This window comes from Seriola dumerili, unplaced genomic scaffold, assembly GCF_002260705.1.
Source record: "Seriola dumerili isolate Sdu_G_001 unplaced genomic scaffold, Sdu_1.0 BDQW01000086.1, whole genome shotgun sequence".
NCBI classification, from domain to species: domain Eukaryota; kingdom Metazoa; phylum Chordata; class Actinopteri; order Carangiformes; family Carangidae; genus Seriola; species Seriola dumerili.
Window position 1 is genome coordinate 386,253 of NW_019174341.1, and position 21,035 is coordinate 407,287.

The 21,035-nt window shown below is 44.3% G+C and overlaps 1 protein-coding gene across 1 annotated transcript in view; it reads left to right on the plus strand.

Moving 5' to 3' along the window:
• Positions 1-36: 36 nt before the first annotated feature.
• Positions 37-21,035, plus strand: part of LOC111221329 (polypeptide N-acetylgalactosaminyltransferase 10-like) — a 75,142-nt gene continuing 54,143 nt past the window's right edge. The window contains exon 1 of the mRNA XM_022744691.1: positions 37-307. Coding sequence (XP_022600412.1) covers positions 146-307 — 162 coding nt within the window. The 5' untranslated portion in view covers positions 37-145. The remainder of the gene's footprint in view (positions 308-21,035) is intronic.

The window sequence follows — 21,035 nt, forward strand, 5'->3', positions numbered from 1 at the left end:
GCAGCCGCGGCGCGTCACAAGCCCCGGTGTCCGTGCCCCCAGTCACAGTGAAAGTTGTCTCCGCTCAGAAGAGCGGAGGTCCAGGGCTCGCCAGTTTCCCCACCGCCGCTGCTTCCACACGCCGCTGGTTCTTTCCCGGGGAGAGATGAGGCGGAAAGAGAAGAGGCTGCTGCAGTTCGCCGGGCTGCTCATAGCCGCTCTCCTTTTCCTCCCGAACGTCGGGCTGTGGTCTTTGTACAGGGACCGAGTGTTCGACAACTCGCCCGACACAGTGGACGGTCCGGGCGGCGGCGTCCCCCCGATACAGGTAAGGGAAAAGCTCGGCCGCGCGGGTGGCTCAGTGTGGCGTGGCGTGTCGGTGAGGGCTCGTGTCTCCCCCCCCCCGCCCCCCGGGTTGTCTCGCTGTGTTTACGCGGTGACGGTTCCCACCAGAAATACTTCAAATGTTAGTTTGGTCGCTGCAGAAAATGAGATTCAGCGGCTGAAACGCTGCGCACTTCCCCCGCTGTCTCTGAGCTCCCCGTCTCAACGCTTCACCCCCCTCCCCTCTCCTCTCCTCAATACATCAACCTTGACAATTCCCATCGTGTGTGTGCATTTATGTACTTATGTATGCATGTATAAATGTGTGTGTGAGTGATGTGATTTACAAGATGGACCCTCTTTCTGGCACCGTGTCAGCGTGGCAGGTCATTAGTTACGGCGGCCAGGATGAGCGGGGAGCCACGTAGTAGCTAACCCGGAGCTAGGCGTCGCAGCGAAGTTGCAGTAACGGGGGAGTTCAGGAAGTTGTCAGATGTTCCTGAAGGCGCTGCTGCGTTCACAAGGTGCAGCTCAGGGTCAGGGTCCGGGGTTGTGTGTGTCCACTCAGTCATGACCCACCCCCCCACAAATTAAATCCTCATCCTCCTTTTCACTCATGGAAGTTTGTGTGGGCGAGTTGGTTTGTTGTTTCAATCTTGTTGGTCACTTTTGTCATTAATTATTGAGTTTATAAAATGTCAGGAAATGTGAGCTTCTCTTTTTTTTTTTTTTTTTAGTTTCCCATTGGTCAGATTTGCGTATTTAGTTGTTTATTCTGTCTTTGTCGTGTCCAATAATACAACACAAAGCCTCATGACTTTCAAGTTATAATGATACAAAAAAAAAACGTAAAATAGCAGCAAATTCTCACATTTGAGAAGCAGGAAGCAGAAAATGTTCCTTTGATAAATGACTTGTTGTTAACTTTCCAACTTTGGATAAGTTGTGGTGATACAAGTTTTGAGAGACACAATCAGGATTTTCTATGAATCAGAATTTGGGATTTCCTTAAAGACTTTAAGACTTGTGCATCGGTTGATACTGAGCACTGATCCCTTATGGATGTTAAACCCTCTGTGCAGCATGAACAGACACATAACTGTCGTTTATTATCTAATTTGACTGTCAGTCATAAAACAACAATACATCTAGGAATAATTCCTGCACTAGTTTTCCTAACATCTGAACCACCCCTTCACATTTAAAGCCTTGCACAATGTACACGTTGCCTTTTTTTTTTTTTTTTTTTTACTGGTGGGACTTTCCAGTTTAACAAGTGGCCAAATTTCTGACATTTTTCTAACGGCTAACATAGTTCCGAGGGGCTGCACAGCTTTACTTCCTGTTTTAGAGCAGTGCAGAAGAATTGATTTATGGGAAAACAGATTTTACCCTGGTGTGAAACTAGTCGCTGATACTCTGATCCAGGGTTTTAGGTGGGAGCTGATGCTAGTATCAGCAGCTAGTGTCAGGTTCATTTACCCATATCAATGTTATTTCCTCCTTCTAATGATGCATTCATGACGACGTCCCATGTCCGGTTGCAGTCAGGAATTAAGTTGCATCTTAAACAGGGTTTAAAATGTGTTTTGACTGAACTGCAGACAGAATATTTTCATCAAGACTCTGAAAGGATTTTGGGAATAACTTCACAAGATGGTGCCTTCAAGGTCTGTTTATTTCTCGAGGAATACAGGGGCCTGTTTATGTGGCTTGGATTGAATCATCAGTGCAGAAGTCATAAAAGCTAAAAGGTTGGGAAAGAAAAAAGATGAGATGCACAAGCTGTTGTGTTGGTCCACATAAAAATTCAAAAGAACCCAAACCAAAACGGAGCCAGTGTGGCAGACAATAGTAGCCCCTCTTATTCAAATGAGACAGAATCTGCTGAATGGAGGCTTTCATGGGTGGTGTGTGTGTTAGTGGTGCTGTGTGTGTGTTGGTGGTGGTGTTTATCCAGATGCAGCAAACTTGCTTGACTGGACTCTATTGTAGGTGTTTAGTGAGAAGGACTGAGTGAAGCTCAGCACTGATGCGTTACATGTATCTTCATGCAGAATTAAACTAGAATAATGTATCAAATGGCTCCAGAAACAATTAATTTCACGATCTCTTCATTGTTCGGTCCATAAATCCACATCAAAAGTCCACAGTGTTGTCTCTCCCCTTGTCTTGTCGTTATCAGCGGCTGAAGCTAATTTGCAGGCTGGATCGTGGGCGACGATAACGCCGACTTGTTCTGCACAGATTCCCTCCAAGGATTTCTCTCTCTCTCTCTCTCTCTTTCTCTCTCTCTCTTTCTCTCTGCTCAAGTTTGGATTTGATATTTTCAAATGACAAGAAATGTTACGAATGGGATTAAGGGACATCTACAAGACCGGGGAAAATCCTGTTACAATTTAGCAAACTGTGATAACAGCTGTCAACCAACCCAGAGCGGTTTGATCACAGACAGGCTGATTTGAGAAAAAAAAATAAAAAATGATGCCGACTTTCTCCAATAATGGTAGAGCTTTTAAAGGCAAACAAACATTTGTAAGTAGTTTAACAAGCCTCAGATCCTTCAGCCAAACAAGGTCGGCAGGTTTTTAACTCACAAACGCCTCATGTAAATACAGCCGTGACTGGAACATGCCGACCTGATTCTCTCCTGCACATCAGCTGTTATTAACTATTGTTCTGCTGTCATCACCTGAGCGGAGACGCAGATGTGGTGAAGCTGTAATTCAATAAGTGGGGTTTGCCTCGAAGGTTAATGTTACAGGTACGGGTGTGCAACTGACATGAAGTGACGAGCAGAGGTGGACAAAGCTCACAGCTCCATGAGTCACAGTGTAGGTCAGATATTACTCCATTACAAGTGAAAGTTGTTCTGTCAAATTCGTATTTATTTATTCATCTGGATCCCCATCAGCCACTAGCAAGGTAGCTACTACTCTTCCTCCTCAACTGAACAATTACATCATAATGCAAAACAATAAAGAAAATAAGAAAATAACGTCAAATACAAACCAACAGTAAAACTACTAATAACAATAATAACAACAGTGACAGGTTCCCACGCTTTAAACAGTCAGTAAAACATCTGACACTTAAAACAAAAGCAGCTTATACAGTGACCGACAGCCCTGAAATAAGTTTGAAAAACACAATGGAAGTGTTCGACACTTTTACAGGAGCACCGACCTGGAGATGAGACCTGACAGATCTGTTTTACCGGTCTGCACAGCGGCTAGCAGCTCAGTGGAAAAGGAGCCAATCGGCTTTTATTAGCAGGTTTACACATGTTTAAGAAAAGAAAGAAAAAACCTGCTTATAGCTGCTAATTGTTGTGGAAGACGGTTATGACATTGCATCGCTAGGTTTAAACTGAGCTGTTCAAACATGACTGAGTGTAGGAGTTGGCTGTGATTGGTTTTTCTCCTGTGATGAACACACTGTATGGTCTATCACATTTATTTTCAAAATAAAAGCAAATGCATTCCACTGAAAGTAAGAGTACTTCATAGAAATGTAGTGGAGTCACAAGTAAAAAATTTGTCTTTTTAGTGTAGTGGAGTAAAAGTCATAATACTACTCGGGTAAAGTAGAGATGTCCAGTACATGCAGGACACTGACCTCAGCCCAACACAGTGTCTTTCTCCGAAGGCGTTGACCTCTGCACTGTGCTAATGCTAACACCACTGTGTCAGCTACAGCAGCTATAAGTGGTGTAGGCCGGGGGATGAGTGTTTCATACTGCTGTAGCAAACAGGAGCTGCTTCAGAGCCTCCCCGCCGTGACAGTGACAGAAAGGTAATTTGCACATTTCCACGTCTCTTATTAAGGATGCCTGTTGAAGCAGAGGTGGCTCAGCTTCCTCCTGTCTGCTCCAGCAGCTCAGGTTAAGTGGAGATTAGAGGAGATGAGAGCGGCAGGTAAAAATAAAAAAAAAAAATAAAAAAGAGGCTGCAGAGTTTGACCTGTTAAGTTTAGATTTTCCTTAAAATAAAAACAAAAAACACCCTTAAGTCCTCTCCTTCAGCTTTCCTTACAATGTTCACTGAAGTATTTAATGTCTTCCCCTTATCTTGGTCTTATACTTAAGGAATCACTCGACTGATTATTTCTCTCATCACATGTCTTGTGGTAAATAAAAACATCACATGGATGTTAACGAGGTGAAACGCTTGATTTTCATCGGAGGGGGGTCTTTAATTGACGACTCTAACTTGCCTGTCGGCGTGAGTGGTTGTCAGGACGATGTGTCGTCTTGCTGGCTTCTTCTCTTTAGTCTCTTTAACTTATTTGGGACCAATTTTTCCACCAGTTTGAGGTATTTTGATGTGGGACAGCCACGTCGTTTTCACCTCAGACTGTTCGATGATGTTTTTTCTGTTGCTTGCTTGACAGTGTTTTGTTGCATTGTTGTAAAATCTTGTATTGTAAATCTTCTGCTGTTGTCCCCAGTCTCAGCTGTGGCAGAGCGGCATGTTCAGCAAAGTTTGCAGTGATTTTTGGGTGTTTATTCCCGGGACAGTCCAGGATTTGATGATGACAAGTATCACATGCTGCGTCTGCAATGTCACTGATGTGAATATGTTGTTCTCCTTAAAAACGTTTGCAAAAGTTGTCTGATCTTCCACCCGAACTTCTAACCTTTGGGTTTAGATCGAGTGAGCGGAGGCTCAGCTGCCTCCAGCGACTGTAACTCAGGACTTCCTGTAGCTGCTTCGCTGTCGAGGCAAAATTCAGCCTTTTGGTGTGAAGCACTTTTGGATGGAACCGGCATGAATTATTGATTGATCAGTCGACTGCGAAATGAATCAATAATTAACCTTTCAAGTCACAACTTCTGAGATGTGAGGAGCTGCTTTTCATTCTCTGCCTGGCAACCACAAAAATAAAAAATTTAAAAAATGTTCATAAGGAAACAGGTGTCACTTGTGGTACTCATACCTTGACAGGTAATGGTCCTTATTGTTGAAAATTACACTAATTATAAAACTAATAATCCAAAGGTTAATTGCTAGGAGCCTTATATAAGTGGTAGAGCCCCACCCAGCCTGAACAGATCTACGTATGTCAGCTCACGTGGAAACATAGCTCAGACCACATGTTCCATATCTCCACATAGTTTTCATGTATTCCCAGGTCAGGTTCCATTCCTGGGGGTCCAATGGACTCTCCTCCCCCCCCCGCTAACTGGATGTAATCAGCAGTGGTAGAAGTCCAGAAGATAAGGTGTGTGCTGTTGAAGGGGAAGCTGACTGAGATTCACGGCCCTGTCACAGACAAATGAGAATCATACAGGCTTCTGTACACTGGAGGCTACATTTATGAGCCACACGCTGTAGGCTGGATTACTGTTCATTCATCACTGCGGGACCTTGGGCATTTCGCCTCTGACACATGTACAGCACACTGCCTGACTTACCCGCACTGAGGCACACTCTTAAATATATATATATATATATATGTGTACTGCTCTCAGAGCCAGGAGAAGGTCAGTCAGCGACCGTCCGGTCTTATTAATGAGCAGAGCTCAAAGTAAACAAGGACAAGTTTGTGTAACGACTCGGGACAAAGAGACGTCATCAGAACTTCTTGTAATTACTCCTTTCTGCTTCAGGAGCTGCAAATTGTATAAAACCACAAATCCTTTCTCTCGAACAAACTGGTTTTCTGAATAAATACCCCCAGTGCTTGACTCTGATTTTGAATTCCCTGGCTGTCTGCTTGTGATGTATTCCTACCCCACAGTCACAATGCAAATCAGATATTTGTTTGACCCCCTCTGTCCTCCAGGACTCCCAGGGGCCTCAAAAAAACACTGAAAGTCTCGTCCGTTTTTGAGGAAAGATAAACAAACCCTTGATGCTTTATTCATTTCCATCTTACCTACTCGAAACTGTTTTGTTTTTTTCTTCTGGAGAACACATCGCGGCTGTAATTAGGCGGCGAGTGTGCAGAGGCATGATTGGACCTTATGAAATCATTTAATGGACTAATTTAGTTTGTAGCCGTAGATTGTAGAAAAGCTAATATTTTCATAGCAGCATATCGTGAGGGGAAAAAACTGGAACTCCCTCTGCACACATCGACATAATGATGTTTATTATGCAGCCACTTAAAGGTCCGTATTTTACAACAGACAAGTTTCTCCACCAGGGTATTTACTGAGTTTACCAGGTTAAAGTTAAAGCTCCTTTTTTTCTTCTTCCCTTTTATTTTGAAGTGTTGATCCATCAGAAGATATAAAAACCATCTCAGTGTAGTTTCACATCTCCTCTCTCAGGCTTCTCTCTGCAGCTCTAGTAACAACAGGTCGGTGAGCCAATCAGAAGAGAGGAGGCTCTGAGCCTCTCTTCTGATTGGCTGACTGTTTTCTGAGTGATCCAATAAAAATAAAGCAGATTTCAGGTAAAAACACTCAGAGAAACCAAATCCTGCAAGATGTGGGTCCAGGTGGGCGGGGCTTGATGACTGCTTTGTTGTGACATCACAAAGTTCCAGAACACTACACATGGACAGAGACCTTTACACTAGAGGAGCTTTAATAAATAAGATAACCTATCAAATGAATGGCTTTTCCCTCAGCAGATTTGTCTGTGTAGAAGAAGAAGCGGTCGACACGCTTCTCATCACTAAAAACGAAATTCCAGGAAGTGGGCCAAACTAGTCGTGGTTTAGTCATGGTGTAACTGGAATTTCTGATGCCTGGCTACAGTTGTCTGTAAGGCCCGGTCCTTCAGCAGAGTCGAAACTGTTTGACCCGCAGCTCCCCGTCTGTTTCCTCTCCGTTTCTATTCCGATAAACATTAAAGTTGAATAAGAGTTTAGCCTGTGGTTCTGTGAAAAATCTCCTCCTTTCTGCTCTATCGACATCATGTGGGAGAGAGGGAGTGATGTTTCATGCCAGTAGCAGGCAGCGATTCTCAGAGTGCTCGGGAAAACCTCCAGGCTGCACCTGCAAGAGGCGCGAATCCGAAAGTGCACAGAAACCAAATTGAAATTGAACATGTCTCGGCTGCCCCCTCGCAGAAAACTGCTCATGTGGATCGCACCACACGTGCACACGAGGCATCTGGAGACAAACGCAGCCTCCTTTTTTTAAGGCGAGTTTTGGTACTGGGAGTAATTTTAGGCTGTACTGAATTTTTCCTCATGACTGTGAACAAGTGTGGGGAAATGGAGGCCCTCTTGCAATTAAGAAAATCGCATCAACTCTATGAATCCTGTGAGGTTAAGAGCAATTAGAGCGGCTGTGAGAGCAGGATTAAGACAGTTTAACGTGGTTTATGGAAACAGTTGTGAGAGTTCATTAGAGTTTATTATACTGCAGACTGCTGTATGTTCACGTTTGTGTAAAAGACTTAAATTTTTGTTTGTCTGTGTGTTAAGCCTCCGAGAAGGTTAATGTCTGTGTGAGCCCGGAGAGGACACGCTGCAGGTGTTTACTGTCATCGTAATGAGAGGGATTTTTATCAGGTTGATGTAAAAAAAAAAAAAAAAGAGAGTTCATTAGAGTTTATTATACTGCAGACTGCGATTGTGACACAACAAGATGCCAAAAAGTTACTTCACTATGAAGCAGGGTGGATGCTTCGTTTCTATTGGCCGTGCTGGTATTCGTCACCTTGGACTGTTGCGCTCGTGAGAGCTCGCCGCACGCGCTCGTATGTGTGACGATAAGAGATTTGTCGACTGTTGTTAGGAAAGAAAAGAGCATTATTCAGTGTTTTGCGCCAAAATTAACTGATTAATCACCAAAACAAACAGGATGTTAATAGATAATGATGATAACTGTCGGTTGCTGCCAATAAACACGTTAGACTGTGATCAGGAGAAAATGTATTAATTATTAATTATTAATTTGTTTCTACAGACTTCACATAGTTCACATAGTTCTGTAATAATGATGTTTCCATCTCATCCATATGTATAATATGTTTTATAGCTTTACAACAGTATGAAATATTCACTTATATTAACATGGGGTTATTTAGAGAGAATGAAATCGCCCTGCTGCAGGATTTGGTGATGAGGAGGAAGGCTGTTAGCGTCACTACCTGATGTAGTCTCACTGAGTTGTGGGCTAGCTGCGCTCCTGGACTGGGAAATGAGATTGTATCTTTAATGTGTTAAGCCTCTGGAAACGAGGGAGACTGAGGGGTGAAAGTCATTTGCAAAGACAAGTGGAGTTACTCGCTGCAGACTTAAGTCGTTGCACTTTATCACTCAGAGCTGAGAGAGAAAGAAGAGGGGGAGGAGGAGGAGGGGTGAAACACCTCAGGAGAAAAAGGCAGAGCGAGCGGGAAAAAGAGGTGTTTGTTCACAGGCTGACTTTGTTGGAGAGCGTTTCCTCCCCGGGTTTCCTCGCACAAGGCAGACGTTGACTCGCTGCTGGCTGCGGCGCAGACTGAGCGCGTGCAGGAGCCGCTCTGTATGCCTGTCAGGGATCCGCTGCCCCAGATTAGTGCGAGGAGCCAAATGAGGGACAGGTGCAGCAGACAGCCTGTGGATACGGAGCGAGGAGTCAGGCTTTTAATTACAACCACGTGGGTTATGGAGCCGCTTTTTTTTTTTTTTTTTAATGTTCAGATGATTAAGCTAATCCCTAGACGCTAATTTAAGGCTAGCTCTGTGCTTCACGGTGCAGAGCCTCAAAAAGAATGAGATGCACTCTTAATGTAGTAAGTTGAGTCTATTTAGTGGTTTTCAATAGTTGTGTTTATCGTCTTCACTGACCTGGAGTCAGATGTGAACGTCTCTGGCCTCCAAATGAAATCTGTGTGTGTACAAAACCTGAAACGTGGTCTTTGCACTGGTTTAATAAAGCTTTTCTTATGCATCATTCAGCACTGCACACTTCAGGCCTAATAGAGCTGTGATGTATCCTCATTATCACTCAGCATAGAAACACAATGGTTGTATAGGTTTGTGTTATAGCCATCAGTTTTTAAAGGGCACACACCACTGATTTAACACCATATCTGATGTTATCTCACATCTGGTATTCATACAGTGAATGTTTAATACACAGCTTGTGTTGGATGTTCCTGAACTGTATTCTGGGAATTGTAGGATGCAGCGTTTCTAGAGCTTGACCCGACTTTGCTGCTTTTTTTTTAAACCTGATGTTTATGTTCTGGTGCCATGTTGGTCTAGAGGAGAGAGGGTATGAACATATGGAAGTCCCTCAACTTAAAGCTACCAGACAGTCTAAAGGTCTGTCCATGTGTAGTTTGATTATAAAGCAAGTCGTCAAGACTTCCTGAACTTTATGATGTCACAACGAAGCAGTCACCAAGCCCCGCCCACCTGGACCCACCATCCAACACTTGCAGGATTTGAGTGTTTTTACCTGAAATCTGCTGTGGTTGAGAGGCTCAGAGCCTCCTCTCTTCTGATTGGCTCACCGACCTGTTGTTGCTAGAGCTCCAGAGAGAAGCCTGAGAGAGGAGATGTGAAACTACACTGAGATGGTTTTCGGTTCTTAAAACCACAAACATATCTTATTATGGATCAAAACTTTAAAATAAAACACAGAAGAAGAGGAAATTACAGACCTTTAAATCACTGCAGTGTCCGTTCAAACCCAACTTCGTTTCTGAGAAGTAATTTTTTTACCTGTCAGTTCGATTTGTCGAATGGCTCTAAAATTCTACTTTACTCATCCATCTAGTCGTTATTGAGATATGTCGGTCTGATGGACTGTAAATGGACTGCACTTATACAGCACTTCTCTAATCTTAGAGACTCAAACAGCTTTACAGTACATGTCACATCCATCAGGGGCAGTTTGGAGGAGCCGGGGATCGACGGGGTCTCCGCTGAAGGTCTGTCGAGGTCTATAGGGGCAGCGCCACATCTGGACCCTCGGCAGCGAGGTGTCACTGTCCACATCTGTTCCAGGTTGGTCACAGAGGTGAATCAGTAGAAGTTCAGTAGAGTCCTGTTTCTCTGTGATAGTGAAGTCCAACCGCCTGGACCCCGGCTCTGACCCTTGCTCTCCTCATTATCAGCTGCTGGTAACCTTGACGGAGCCAAAATTAAAAGTCACCTGCTGTTATCATTACTGTTACTCATTAGCCAGAGTCCTGTGTAAACTCGAGCTCCTTCTCCCCTCACATCGTCTCTGTTGTGTTCAGGGATCTTAATGTTGGCTGTGAGAATGTGTTTGATTTTTCTTTTTTTGCTGCTGGAAAAAAATGTGTACTTGACCACAACACCTGACCTGTGATGAGTTTATATTTATTAAAGGAAATGCAGCAGAGAGATAATTTATTTTCTTCTTCTTCCAGCAGAACGCTTTGATGCCTGAAGTGTGTTTTCTCTTTTTTTGTAGCTGGTACTCTCGGAGACCGTGGCATTTAAAGGCAGTCTGCTGTGGGCTTTGTGCATATGAGATAAAAAAAATGTGTGTGTGTGTGTGTGTGTGTGTGCGCGTGTGTGTGCGTGTGTGTGTGCGTGTGTGTGTGTGTGTGTGTGTGTGCGCGTGTGTGTGCGTGTGTGTGTGCGTGTGTGTGTGTGTGTGTGTGTGTGCGCGTGTGTGTGCGTGTGTGTGTGTGTTCAAAAGACAAAGAAGTATTTTTCTCTGCTGGCTGCATAGCTGTAAAGATCATCGTGATAAGGCGGACCGCAGGCCTTTCACAGACGCGGCAGTTAAAGCAGGCGAGCATCATGGGAAAAGCAGGAAGGGTTTGGAGCGTCCGAGCAGATGAGCCAGTTAACCTGAGGCTGCTACTGTATGTTCTCTTCGCTCAGCCGTGTCCACTAACAAACCGAGCAGCACCTGCCAGAGCTGCGGTGTGTTCACACGCTCCTCAGAAATGTGGTACTTCTCTGAACCCGTGTCAGAAACGAAATGAGGAATCCTGCTTCTCCCGCTGGAGAAACATCGTTACCTGGTTCATATAAACCTTTTTATTGAGCTTATTAAAACACTGTCTTTATTGTTTCTTATAAAATCTGAAATGGTCTCAGCAGAGAGAGAAAGTACAGCTGTGGCAGCAGCAGAGGGGAGTGATGACGAGGACATTGTGTTTCAACTAATTCAGCACAAAACTCTCCAAAGCAATCCAAAGACAATAACTAATCACAGTTACTGAAGTCCGACAGAACGAGCTCCGGGATCCAGGACCTTGTGATTGGTATTGGCCATTACATCTTGGCACCAATCCGTTTTAAAGGGGCGGATCCAAGGATTTTTTTGTTTTTTACTTTCCCTACCGGTGGGACATAGGGCAGATTCCCAGATGTTCAACAGGAAATGATGTTTGAATGTTGATCACCTCGAGGGGATTTCTTCTAATCTTCTCAAGAATTCACACACTAATTATGACATAATTGTACACAAAATGATAAAGTGACGACATTTTATTTTCAGGGTCAAAGGTCAACTTCACTGTGACATCATAATGTTCTGGGGGTGTGTGTGGCCATAGTCCCTGCAGCTTGGCTGGTTGGCGGAGGGATACAACCACGAGGCGGTGATTCTAGTTCCCTCATGTAATACTGGCACTTAGGAATTTTCTACAACAACTCAACTATTAGGACTTAAATATCAATATGAAGGAAGAATTGATTGTCACGGTTAATGATTTTCCAATCTTTTGCTATATCATTTTAATTAGCTGGCAGAGCTGTTCTTGACTGAGAACAATGATGCGTGGAAACAGACAGATTTGCAGAAGAGGTGAAGTTGTGCCGGACCCCCGTCCAGGTCAATCAATGAAGGAAATGAGTTAATGTCCTGAAACGCAGCCGAGCAGCGAGTCTTTTAGAAAGTTGTCCATATGAAAATATTACAGTTATTGAATGAATTTGAGGTTAAGAGAGATTGGAGGCAATAAAAGCATTAATGAAGCAGTTATTATAAAACACTGATTTCTCCATCTGCTGTCAACAGCAGCTGAGAAAACACAAAAGACCTGCTGATGAACAGCTGAGATCTGCAGCAGGTGCCGTGCACTGTGTCTGAACGTAGCGATGCAGAGGTCGGCTCTGTTGGTGTTCAGCTTCACTCACCCACGATCCCGAGGTCGTGATTCAAGTTTCCACAATGAAACCTTTTCTTCTCTCACCGTCAGCCCCTCTGCCGCCCCGCCTCCCCCTGTGAAGCGCGACGTCTTCGCCTCGTCCCGACAGATCGCGGCGTCCTAGATGTTTCCTTTAGCTCACAGACTTTTCGGAGGGGGAGGGGTTCGAACCGAGGCAGTCGGTCCTGTTTTTCTGGTCTTAAAGCACTTTTCAGAAATCACACTGCAGCACTTCTGAACAGCTGTTTGAAGATTGACGCGCTGTCTCCGGAAGAAATTGCTGCATTTTTTGCTCTGCTAGACCGTGGCATTTCTCACTGAGCTACTTGCAGCAGCAGCAGGTGATGTCACTGTTAGCATTTATGATGCTTTGATCGTTACAAACAAACACACACACACACACACACACACACACACACACACACACACCATCCCCCCCATAACCTGTCTTCATCTTGGATCAAAGTCAGGGGAAATTTCCTTTTTTTCTTTCTTTTTTCTTTTTTTTTCCCTCGTCTTGTAAAATATTTCATTGGTGCTGATTAGAGATGTAAAACCATGTGTGGAGAGACGAGCTGTGTGGGTGAGGAGCAGCTGAATGAAATAAGCTTTAAATGCTGGGAGTTTTTCCAAGCTCAGGGAAAAGGCTGAGGTGGAGGCTGATGCAATGTTAGTACCGGTCCAGGTTAATGTCCCCAGTAGCACTGCTGCCACTCACACAGCTGCACAGCTACAGTCCTGTTGCTCTTGGTATTATTGAAATAGTTGGTCTGTGATGTTAATGAGTTGCTCCTTTTGTTGTTTGCAGGACGGACACGAACACACCTTTTTAAACAGGCTGAGAAAAATGTGCTCACATGTTTGGAAACGTGGTTCTGGAAGTCTGGGATGTAGTGACAGCGTTCAGCTTCTACAGTAGCATGTTAGCATGTTGTTCACTTATTTTTCTTCCTCTGCATCAAAGTGTTTGAGTATCTTCAACATGTTCTCTTTTTATTTGTTGTCCCTGTTGCACCACCAGCTTGTGAAAGTAAGAGGAAGTTATTTTAACGACTAGCTAGTCTTGTCTCTTTCTGATAGTGATACTGTGGCTTCCAATCTGCCCTGAAGGTGTAGCTCTCCTCACAGGGCGCCACCACCCACCTGCAAGAAACCACATCAGAAGACTTACAAAAAGCCTTTTTAACTAGTGCAGAAAGCAACTAAAAACTACAAGGTATCTTCATAAAGAACCTAAAAACGAATGTAAATAGAAACAGTAGATGTCAACCTTAAGCATTCCCAAAGCACGAGCACGTTGTGCTTTAGGAAAAATAACTTGTTACATGTTATAGAATTCAACCAGACTGAAAATGTCACCAGTGTCAACAAGTTCCTAATGGCACTGGCAAGAGTTCAACCTCCTAAAATAGTCAGAGAAAAAGAAAAGATTGGATTTCAATGGAGTGAAAGAAGCCCTTTCATATCAAGTTTTTCTTCCCTGTGGGAAGGGGGTCAAAGAGGGTCATTGAGTGTTTTCAGACCTTTGCACTGCCTGCGGGTCTGGTGGATGTTTGAGAAGGCGGAGAAGAGCTCTCGGTGGTTTTTGCGGTTGTGCACACACTTTTATCAATTGCTTCTTTTTGGAGCTGTTGAGCTTCTGTATCACACTGTTCTCATGAGGGCGAGCACGCTCTGTTCTGGACAAAGGAAATATTTCCGAGTCGATGGCACAGGATCATTTGAAAAAAGTTACAGTTCCCCTGCGGACGTGATTTAAAGTATGCAAAGTTACTCAACAGTGTTTTCCTACATGAAACCATCCTCTCCTCTCACTTCCTGGTTGATAAGTTCTGGATCAGGCCTTGAGCCCCGCCCACCACCTGCTGGCTCCAGGTGGACAGGTGAAAGAGCAGAGAGTATCAAGATGGTGAGAGGCGACCACAGTCCACAGCGCTGTCTTTGGATTATCCGGTGTAAGCAGAGTCGTTTATTATTGATTAATTATTGAGCCTTCCAAGGTAATCTTTCCACTTTTTGAGCACCACAAACAAAACTCCCCTTCCCTCTGTTTCCTTTGGAAAGCAGCAGAATTTTCTGTGACAGATGTCTCGAAACCTGAGTCAATCAAACCGAATCAGGGCCAGATACCAGGGGAGCTCAAAGAGAAAATATGAATGGACCTTTTAATAGACGTGGCCTCTTTTTTTTTTTTTTTTTGTATCTTAATCTTGAATCTGATGAGTCATTTCTGCTTCTATTATGAGCTCTTTCACTGCGGAGGTGAACTGGTGCACGTCGGTGCATTAGTCTCTGTAGCCGGCATTGATACGAGGCAGCGGCCTGAAACAAGTTGATAGATTTACAACATGTTATTCCATTATGAAGCAGCTGCTGAATGGGGGTCTGTCTAACAGTTCTCAAAGCACTGGCTCTGCCCACTTTGTTTCACATTACTATCTCATATTGGACTGTTGTCTTTTGAACCCCAAGCTATCATCCCGTGGCCTGATTGTCCCCTCACTGACAAATGTTGATAATTGCCCTCCAGTGGAGCTGTAAAAGCTCTCCCTGCTGAGCCCATTGATTCTCTCATGCTAACCAGTGGTGGGAAGGAGCAACGTGCCTTGGGCTCCTCTGGCTTGGCATGGCACAGCAAAGCTTGGCACAGCAGGACGAGCCAGCCATAGGGAGATGTATGGAGGGGAAGCGAGCGAGGATTAGGGCCGCCGAGATAACTGATTTGCAGATCATTATGTAAGCCACATCTGTCCTCCGTCCCCCTCTGTGGCACCCGGCCTCCCGTGCTGAGCTCAGCCAAACCCAGCAGCAACGTGAAGAGATGAAGCTCTGAGTTCTGCTCACAGAGAGGAAGCCGGGAGGAGGGGTGAGGGAGGGGGAGGTAAACACACATGGCAGGCTGCTTTAGTGGCTAAAACGCCGAGCAATTCATGGCGGTACCTGGGAAAATAGTGTTTGGGTAATGACAGAAAGATTGACCAGCCAAAGTGCTTTCAATCCCACGGAGACCTCACATAGAGAGACATGGACCCAGAGCTGCAAGGGAAATCATTTCCTGAATTGATGGGGAATCAGTCAAAAATGCCCAGAGTGACGTCAGAAAAGCTACAAAAATGAAAGTTTTGACAATTGTAACAATTAAAAGACATTAATAGATTAACAGAAGTTGGTGATTGTTTCGTTGACGAATCACTTCAGCTCTTCAGGTTGTTTTATCCTTTCTTCCCACATGAATTTTTCCTCTTTGAACATGTAGGATGTTGCACGGAGGAGCTGAACGAAAAAAAAAAAAGTCCAGTTATCCTCCCCTGACTTACTTTTCTTTTCACAAGGTAGCGCATGAGTTTGATGATCTTTGGTAACTGACTCTCAAATCTCTGGTTCCCGGGTGTCCTTGAATGCAACTGTAAAGATTTGAGCTTTAACATTAATGTATCTCAACCCGTAAATAAGTCAAGTTTCCTAAAGTTTCATACAGTATTGAATTTCATCAATCAATCAATTAAAACCAGCCGTCAGGACTTCCTGATCTTTGTGATGTCACAATGAAGCAGTCACCAAGCCCCGCCCACCTGGACCCACATCTTGCAGGATTTCGTTTCTCTGAGTGTTTTTACCTGAAATCTGCTATATTTTTATTGGATCACTCAGAAAACAGTCAGCCAATCAGAAGAGAGGCTCAGAGCCTCCTCTCTTCTGATTGGCTGACTTGGCTTTTCTGACTGATCTTCTGACCTGTTGTTAGTAGAGCTCCAGCGAGAAGCCTGAGAGACGAGATGTAAAACTACACTGAGATGGTTTTTATATCTTCTGATGGATCAACACTTCAAATAAAACACAGAAGAAGAAGAAGAACGTGAAGCGTTAAATTTAACCTGGTGGAGACATTTGCCTCTTGACCTTCCTACAAGAGGAGCAACTTGTAGTGTTACAAAACAATGTCCCAGGAAGAATTAATAGCCTCAACTCAAGGATGCTACAGCGGGGCAGATTGTTTCTATCACTGCACCTTGACCCTGCGCTCGTAGACCTGAAGGACAGTCCTCTGTCCTGCATTCAATCCAAGGACCGCGGGACGACAGGAGAGGTTTCGTGTCTGGCTCGGACGGGACAGGAGGCGGCTCCTCGAGCAGGCAGCCTTACTGCTCAGCATTTAATGGCCACTGTGCAGTATTTCCCCGCTTCCTCTCCCTCAGACATGATAAGGAGCTTATTTGAACAGCACTTTGCTCAGATGGGTTTGGACGGGAGCCAGCGGAGGCTGTGATCATGGCAGAGGCAACACAGCTGTAAATTACCACTAAAGCCCCTTCCACATCCATCACACTGTGTCTCCAGTTAAAATTCAATTTTTAACTTAAATGGCATGGAGTAATCTCTTTTGCATAATGTTGGCTGAGTTGCCTCCAGCAGGTTAACATATGCTCCGTCACACACATCTGTCCCACTTTCAGTTTTGGTGCTGTTGTATGAAATTCACCAAAACTGAAACTCTGAAGTCTTTAGATGAAAGGATGTCAAAGATCATTGTTTCTCCTCTTTTGAGAGATGCACAGCTTTTTCCTAGTTGTTTGTTTGATACTCTAAGAATCTGTAGTGAGGAATTAGATTTAAATAAATGTCACGCTGCCGAATAAAGTCTCATAATTCCTGCAACAACATTTAATAGAGCGCTCGCCTTTTGTTTGGCGGCAGATTGGTGTAGGTTTGGCGACAGCTTGTTGTTGGCATTGATGGCGGCTGATATAAACACTGACTCACTGTTTTTTTCCTACAGAATAAACATCCTGCGAGGGGTGAAACTGTTCACACAACATGAAAGTCTGAAAATTGTCTGTACGTCTGTGTGTGTCCAAGAAACGAGCGCGGCTCTGCGCCTCAGAAGGCAGAGAAGCAGCCATCTGTCATGGCCTTTGTCCAGTCCTCTGGCTGGTATCTCTGGTCGCAGCAGAGCCGTGGATAATGACTCCTGTTGGGAGATGAGAGGCTGTGCGGCGGCCCTGCTGGGCTCCTTCTTCCTGGGAGGTCTCGCTGCCTCCATCTCCGCCCAGGAAGATCTGCGACTTCAGCAGCGAAGAAGAGCAGTGCAGCTGGAGCCCAGGGGAGGGGGAGATTTGGGAGAGGCTGACAGTCAAAACTCCCAACTTCCTTTTCTCTAACTCGGTATTTCTCCAGGGATTAAGAGAAACACAAGAGCAAACAACAGAATGAGTTCAACAATGCAGCTGCTGCCTGTAGCTGTTTTCTTAGTGTCTATAGGAAGTTTTTTTTGTTTCCTTTTGCCCTTTTGCCCGAGATTTTGCTGCTCGTATTGTTTTTCTGTGTATTCCCTCTGGATCTCCACCGCCTGAATCATCACACCTTCAGGAGAATATTTGTCTGAAAACTAACGATGACAACATCAGAGCAAAGTCTAAACTTCGGTGAATTATACATCGCACTGCCGTGAAGTGTTTTGCAAAACTACAACACCATTTCCTGGCAAACCACTTTGCAAGAGATGATGTGATTCACCTTCAGTCTTACAGTTGGAGCTGTGACGGATAGAGGTGTAGGTTGGCGGTGGGCACGGTGGTACAGTGGACTATTTATAGAGAGCGAGCGCTGGTAGCCCGTGTTTGTGTGTGATGAGCCAGGACAGCCGGGTCAAATTGACTTGTCTATGAAGTGGCTGAGGAGAGGAAGAGGTGGAGGAGGAGGAGCAGAGGGTGAGGTAGAACAGGAGAGGTAATTGTGTCTTTGGGGGTTGAGGTAGATCTGTCTGTGATCTGACAGAGCAGGAAGTGGAGGAGAAAAAAAAAGAACAGAAAAAGATTCGTCTCCTCGCTCAGAACTCCTGTCGACTCTCAGCAGGAGGAGAGGAAACAGAAAAGGGGAAGTATTGACCCAAGGTGGACTGATCCCTCCTCCTCAGAGAATGAATGGGACGTTCTGTTCTTATCTTACTGCTCTACTAGTAACGCCAACCCTTCCTCTACTTCAATGCAGTGCTCTCTGAAAATTCAGGCATCTGCAGCCAAGTGTCTAATGGGCTTCTTTTCAAAAACAGAAGCTTCCTCATGAAACCAACCAACCGGCGTTGTTGCAGGGCGTTGGTGGTATTTGAAGCATCAGGACAGTATTGAACATCGACTGGTCAAACTCAAGCCTCAACACTGCATTTGCCTTGTGTGCAACCATTTAAGAGTGTGTACAAGCATTGATTGTTGTAATAGAAAACGCTGGGATGGGTGAAAACATGAATCTGATAAATCTCCGTCCAGCATCGTCAATCAATAGATCAATGTTTCTGATGCATTTAAGTAATGGTTGACAAAATTCCCGGTCCTCTTTCTGTGCGAAAATATATTCCAAAGTTTAACCAAAGCTAATATGAGGATTCAGTAGTCTGACTTGGAGAAATGGAGTGATTACCAAATTTACTACAATTGTTCCGATACTGATACTAGTATCGGAAATGTCTCAGATCCTGCCTAAAATACCGGATCAGGTATCGGCGACTACGCAAGTCTATGCACCGATCGGATACCACGTAGTAAGTTTTGTAGTTTCACACCCAGATAAAACCCGGAAATCAGTTTTTCTTCACTGCTCTAAAACAATAGCCTGCATAGGAAGTTGCGTTGTGCATCCACTGTCGCCTGTTGATTTCAAGCGGCGAAGGACTGATTCCTATGGCAACATGTACAGTTTGTGTGATATACAACAATACAATAATACCAATCGTATCACATCCATACAGGATTAGTAGTTATTTTGTTTTGTTAACACAATGGTGTCAGATCAATCAAATTCATGTTTCGGAAGAAAAATGGTGTCAGAACATCTTTAAAAATGACCTCGTCTTTGTGTTACAGTCTGGACGGAAACACAAAGAGGAAACTTTGTACAAAAGATCCCCAATTGATTTGATTTGATAAACTCCAGACTGCTGAAGACTCAGAGGAACGTCAGATAAGGACTGTGGGTGCTAAACTACAACCTACATCAACTGTGAGTTTACAAAAGACTAGAGTAGAAAATTAAGAGAAGTAATATGCACATGTTGTCACTCCACAACAGAACAACTCAATAAAAGCTACAGGATAGAAAACAACCAATGCCACAAGTGTGTGATACAGGCATCCACACCTCAGGGCTTCATTTAAGCCTAAATGCTGAAGGTGTCAGGCTGCAGGCGATAAAATGAATTAATAAATGAAAGAAGGAGAAAGATATCTCTTGTACTTGGCTCCAGAGCCCTGATTTTTCTCCTTCCTTTCACCGGCACCTTTTAAAAGTAATCATTCATGTGTGACAATATTACCTGTGCCTCTAAAAATGAAAGACCACTCTGAAAACATCCAGGCAGCCCGCTGCTATTTGCTGTTGACTTCTGCCGTAGGTGGCACTGTGAGCTCAGCATGGTAGAGCCTGAATACATCCCAAAGAAAGGCCAAGGACAGTGTTTTTGTCTGTCGTCCTATCCAGGCAAGCCAAATAATGATGATAATAATTATAGCACTTTTGAAAACAGAGTTACAAAGTGCTGTGCATACATAAAAACAGAACAAAGCAATAAAAGAGACAGAAAAGAGAGTCAAAGTGTCTATTAGGAAGGCAAGTAGAACAGAGAGAATAACAAATACACATGTTTAAACTATGAAATCAATAAATCAGACAAGAAAATAAAACTAAAAGCAAAAACCAAAGATAAAAGCATTGAAATCAAGAATTAAAAGCTGCTTTATACAAGTATGTTTTGAGTAGTAACTGGGGCAATAATTCAGCACACCTGATCTCCACGGGCAGGACACGCCTCAGTCTGGGGGCTTTGATGATCAAATGCACAGTCACCTTTAGTTTTTAGCTGAGACTTTGGGACAGATAACAGAGTCGTGCTCAAGGATCTCAGGCAGCGTGTTTGGTCGTAAAGGGAGAGCAGTTCTGAGATATAAGAAGGTGTCAAAGCGCGGATGGAGCCTTAAAAGTGAGGTCGGTATCAATCTCAGCCCTGACCTGGGCAGGGGCAATGAGAATGACCTCAGGTTTGGTGTCATTGAGCTGAAGAAAGTTGGCACATTCACCTTTTTAATTAATGTCTCCAAAGCAGTTATGCAGGGTTTGTAGGCTGGTTTTGTCATCAGGTTTAATTGGATGATAGAGTTGTGTGTCGTCAGCGTAGAAATGCAACACAATGTTATGGTTTCATATGATGTCACCCGGGGGGGGGGGGCATGTAAATAAAAAATCAAAACTTTGATAACATGGCTTCCATGAATAAAGACATCAGTAGACAGTAGGATGGCAAAGAGATAACAGTGAGGGGATGGAGACGGGGGAGAAACAAATCAACAAATCAAGGAACGTCTCTTCCGTGTCCCTCTGGCCTGTTGGTGCTGCATAATGTCCCACAACAGCTGCTTGGAGCCTAAACCCACAGCAGCAGCACCAATCCCACGCTATCTGACCGAATAGCAAACATAATCTGCTGTTGGGCAGATTAGCAGGAGACCACAGCAGCATGGAAATGAGGTTAGGCAGCCAGCGTTTCAGAGAGGCTCGCCATAATCCGCAAAATCCCCCCATCGAGGTCACCAGGAGGAAAACTGATGGACCAATGGCTGTCTGCGATTTTCGAAGCCTTCCATAACCATCCCAGTTGAGGTGTCGCCCACATTTCAAGGCTGAACGTGTCGTAACGACTCGGCAGCGGCATCAAACTCAGAA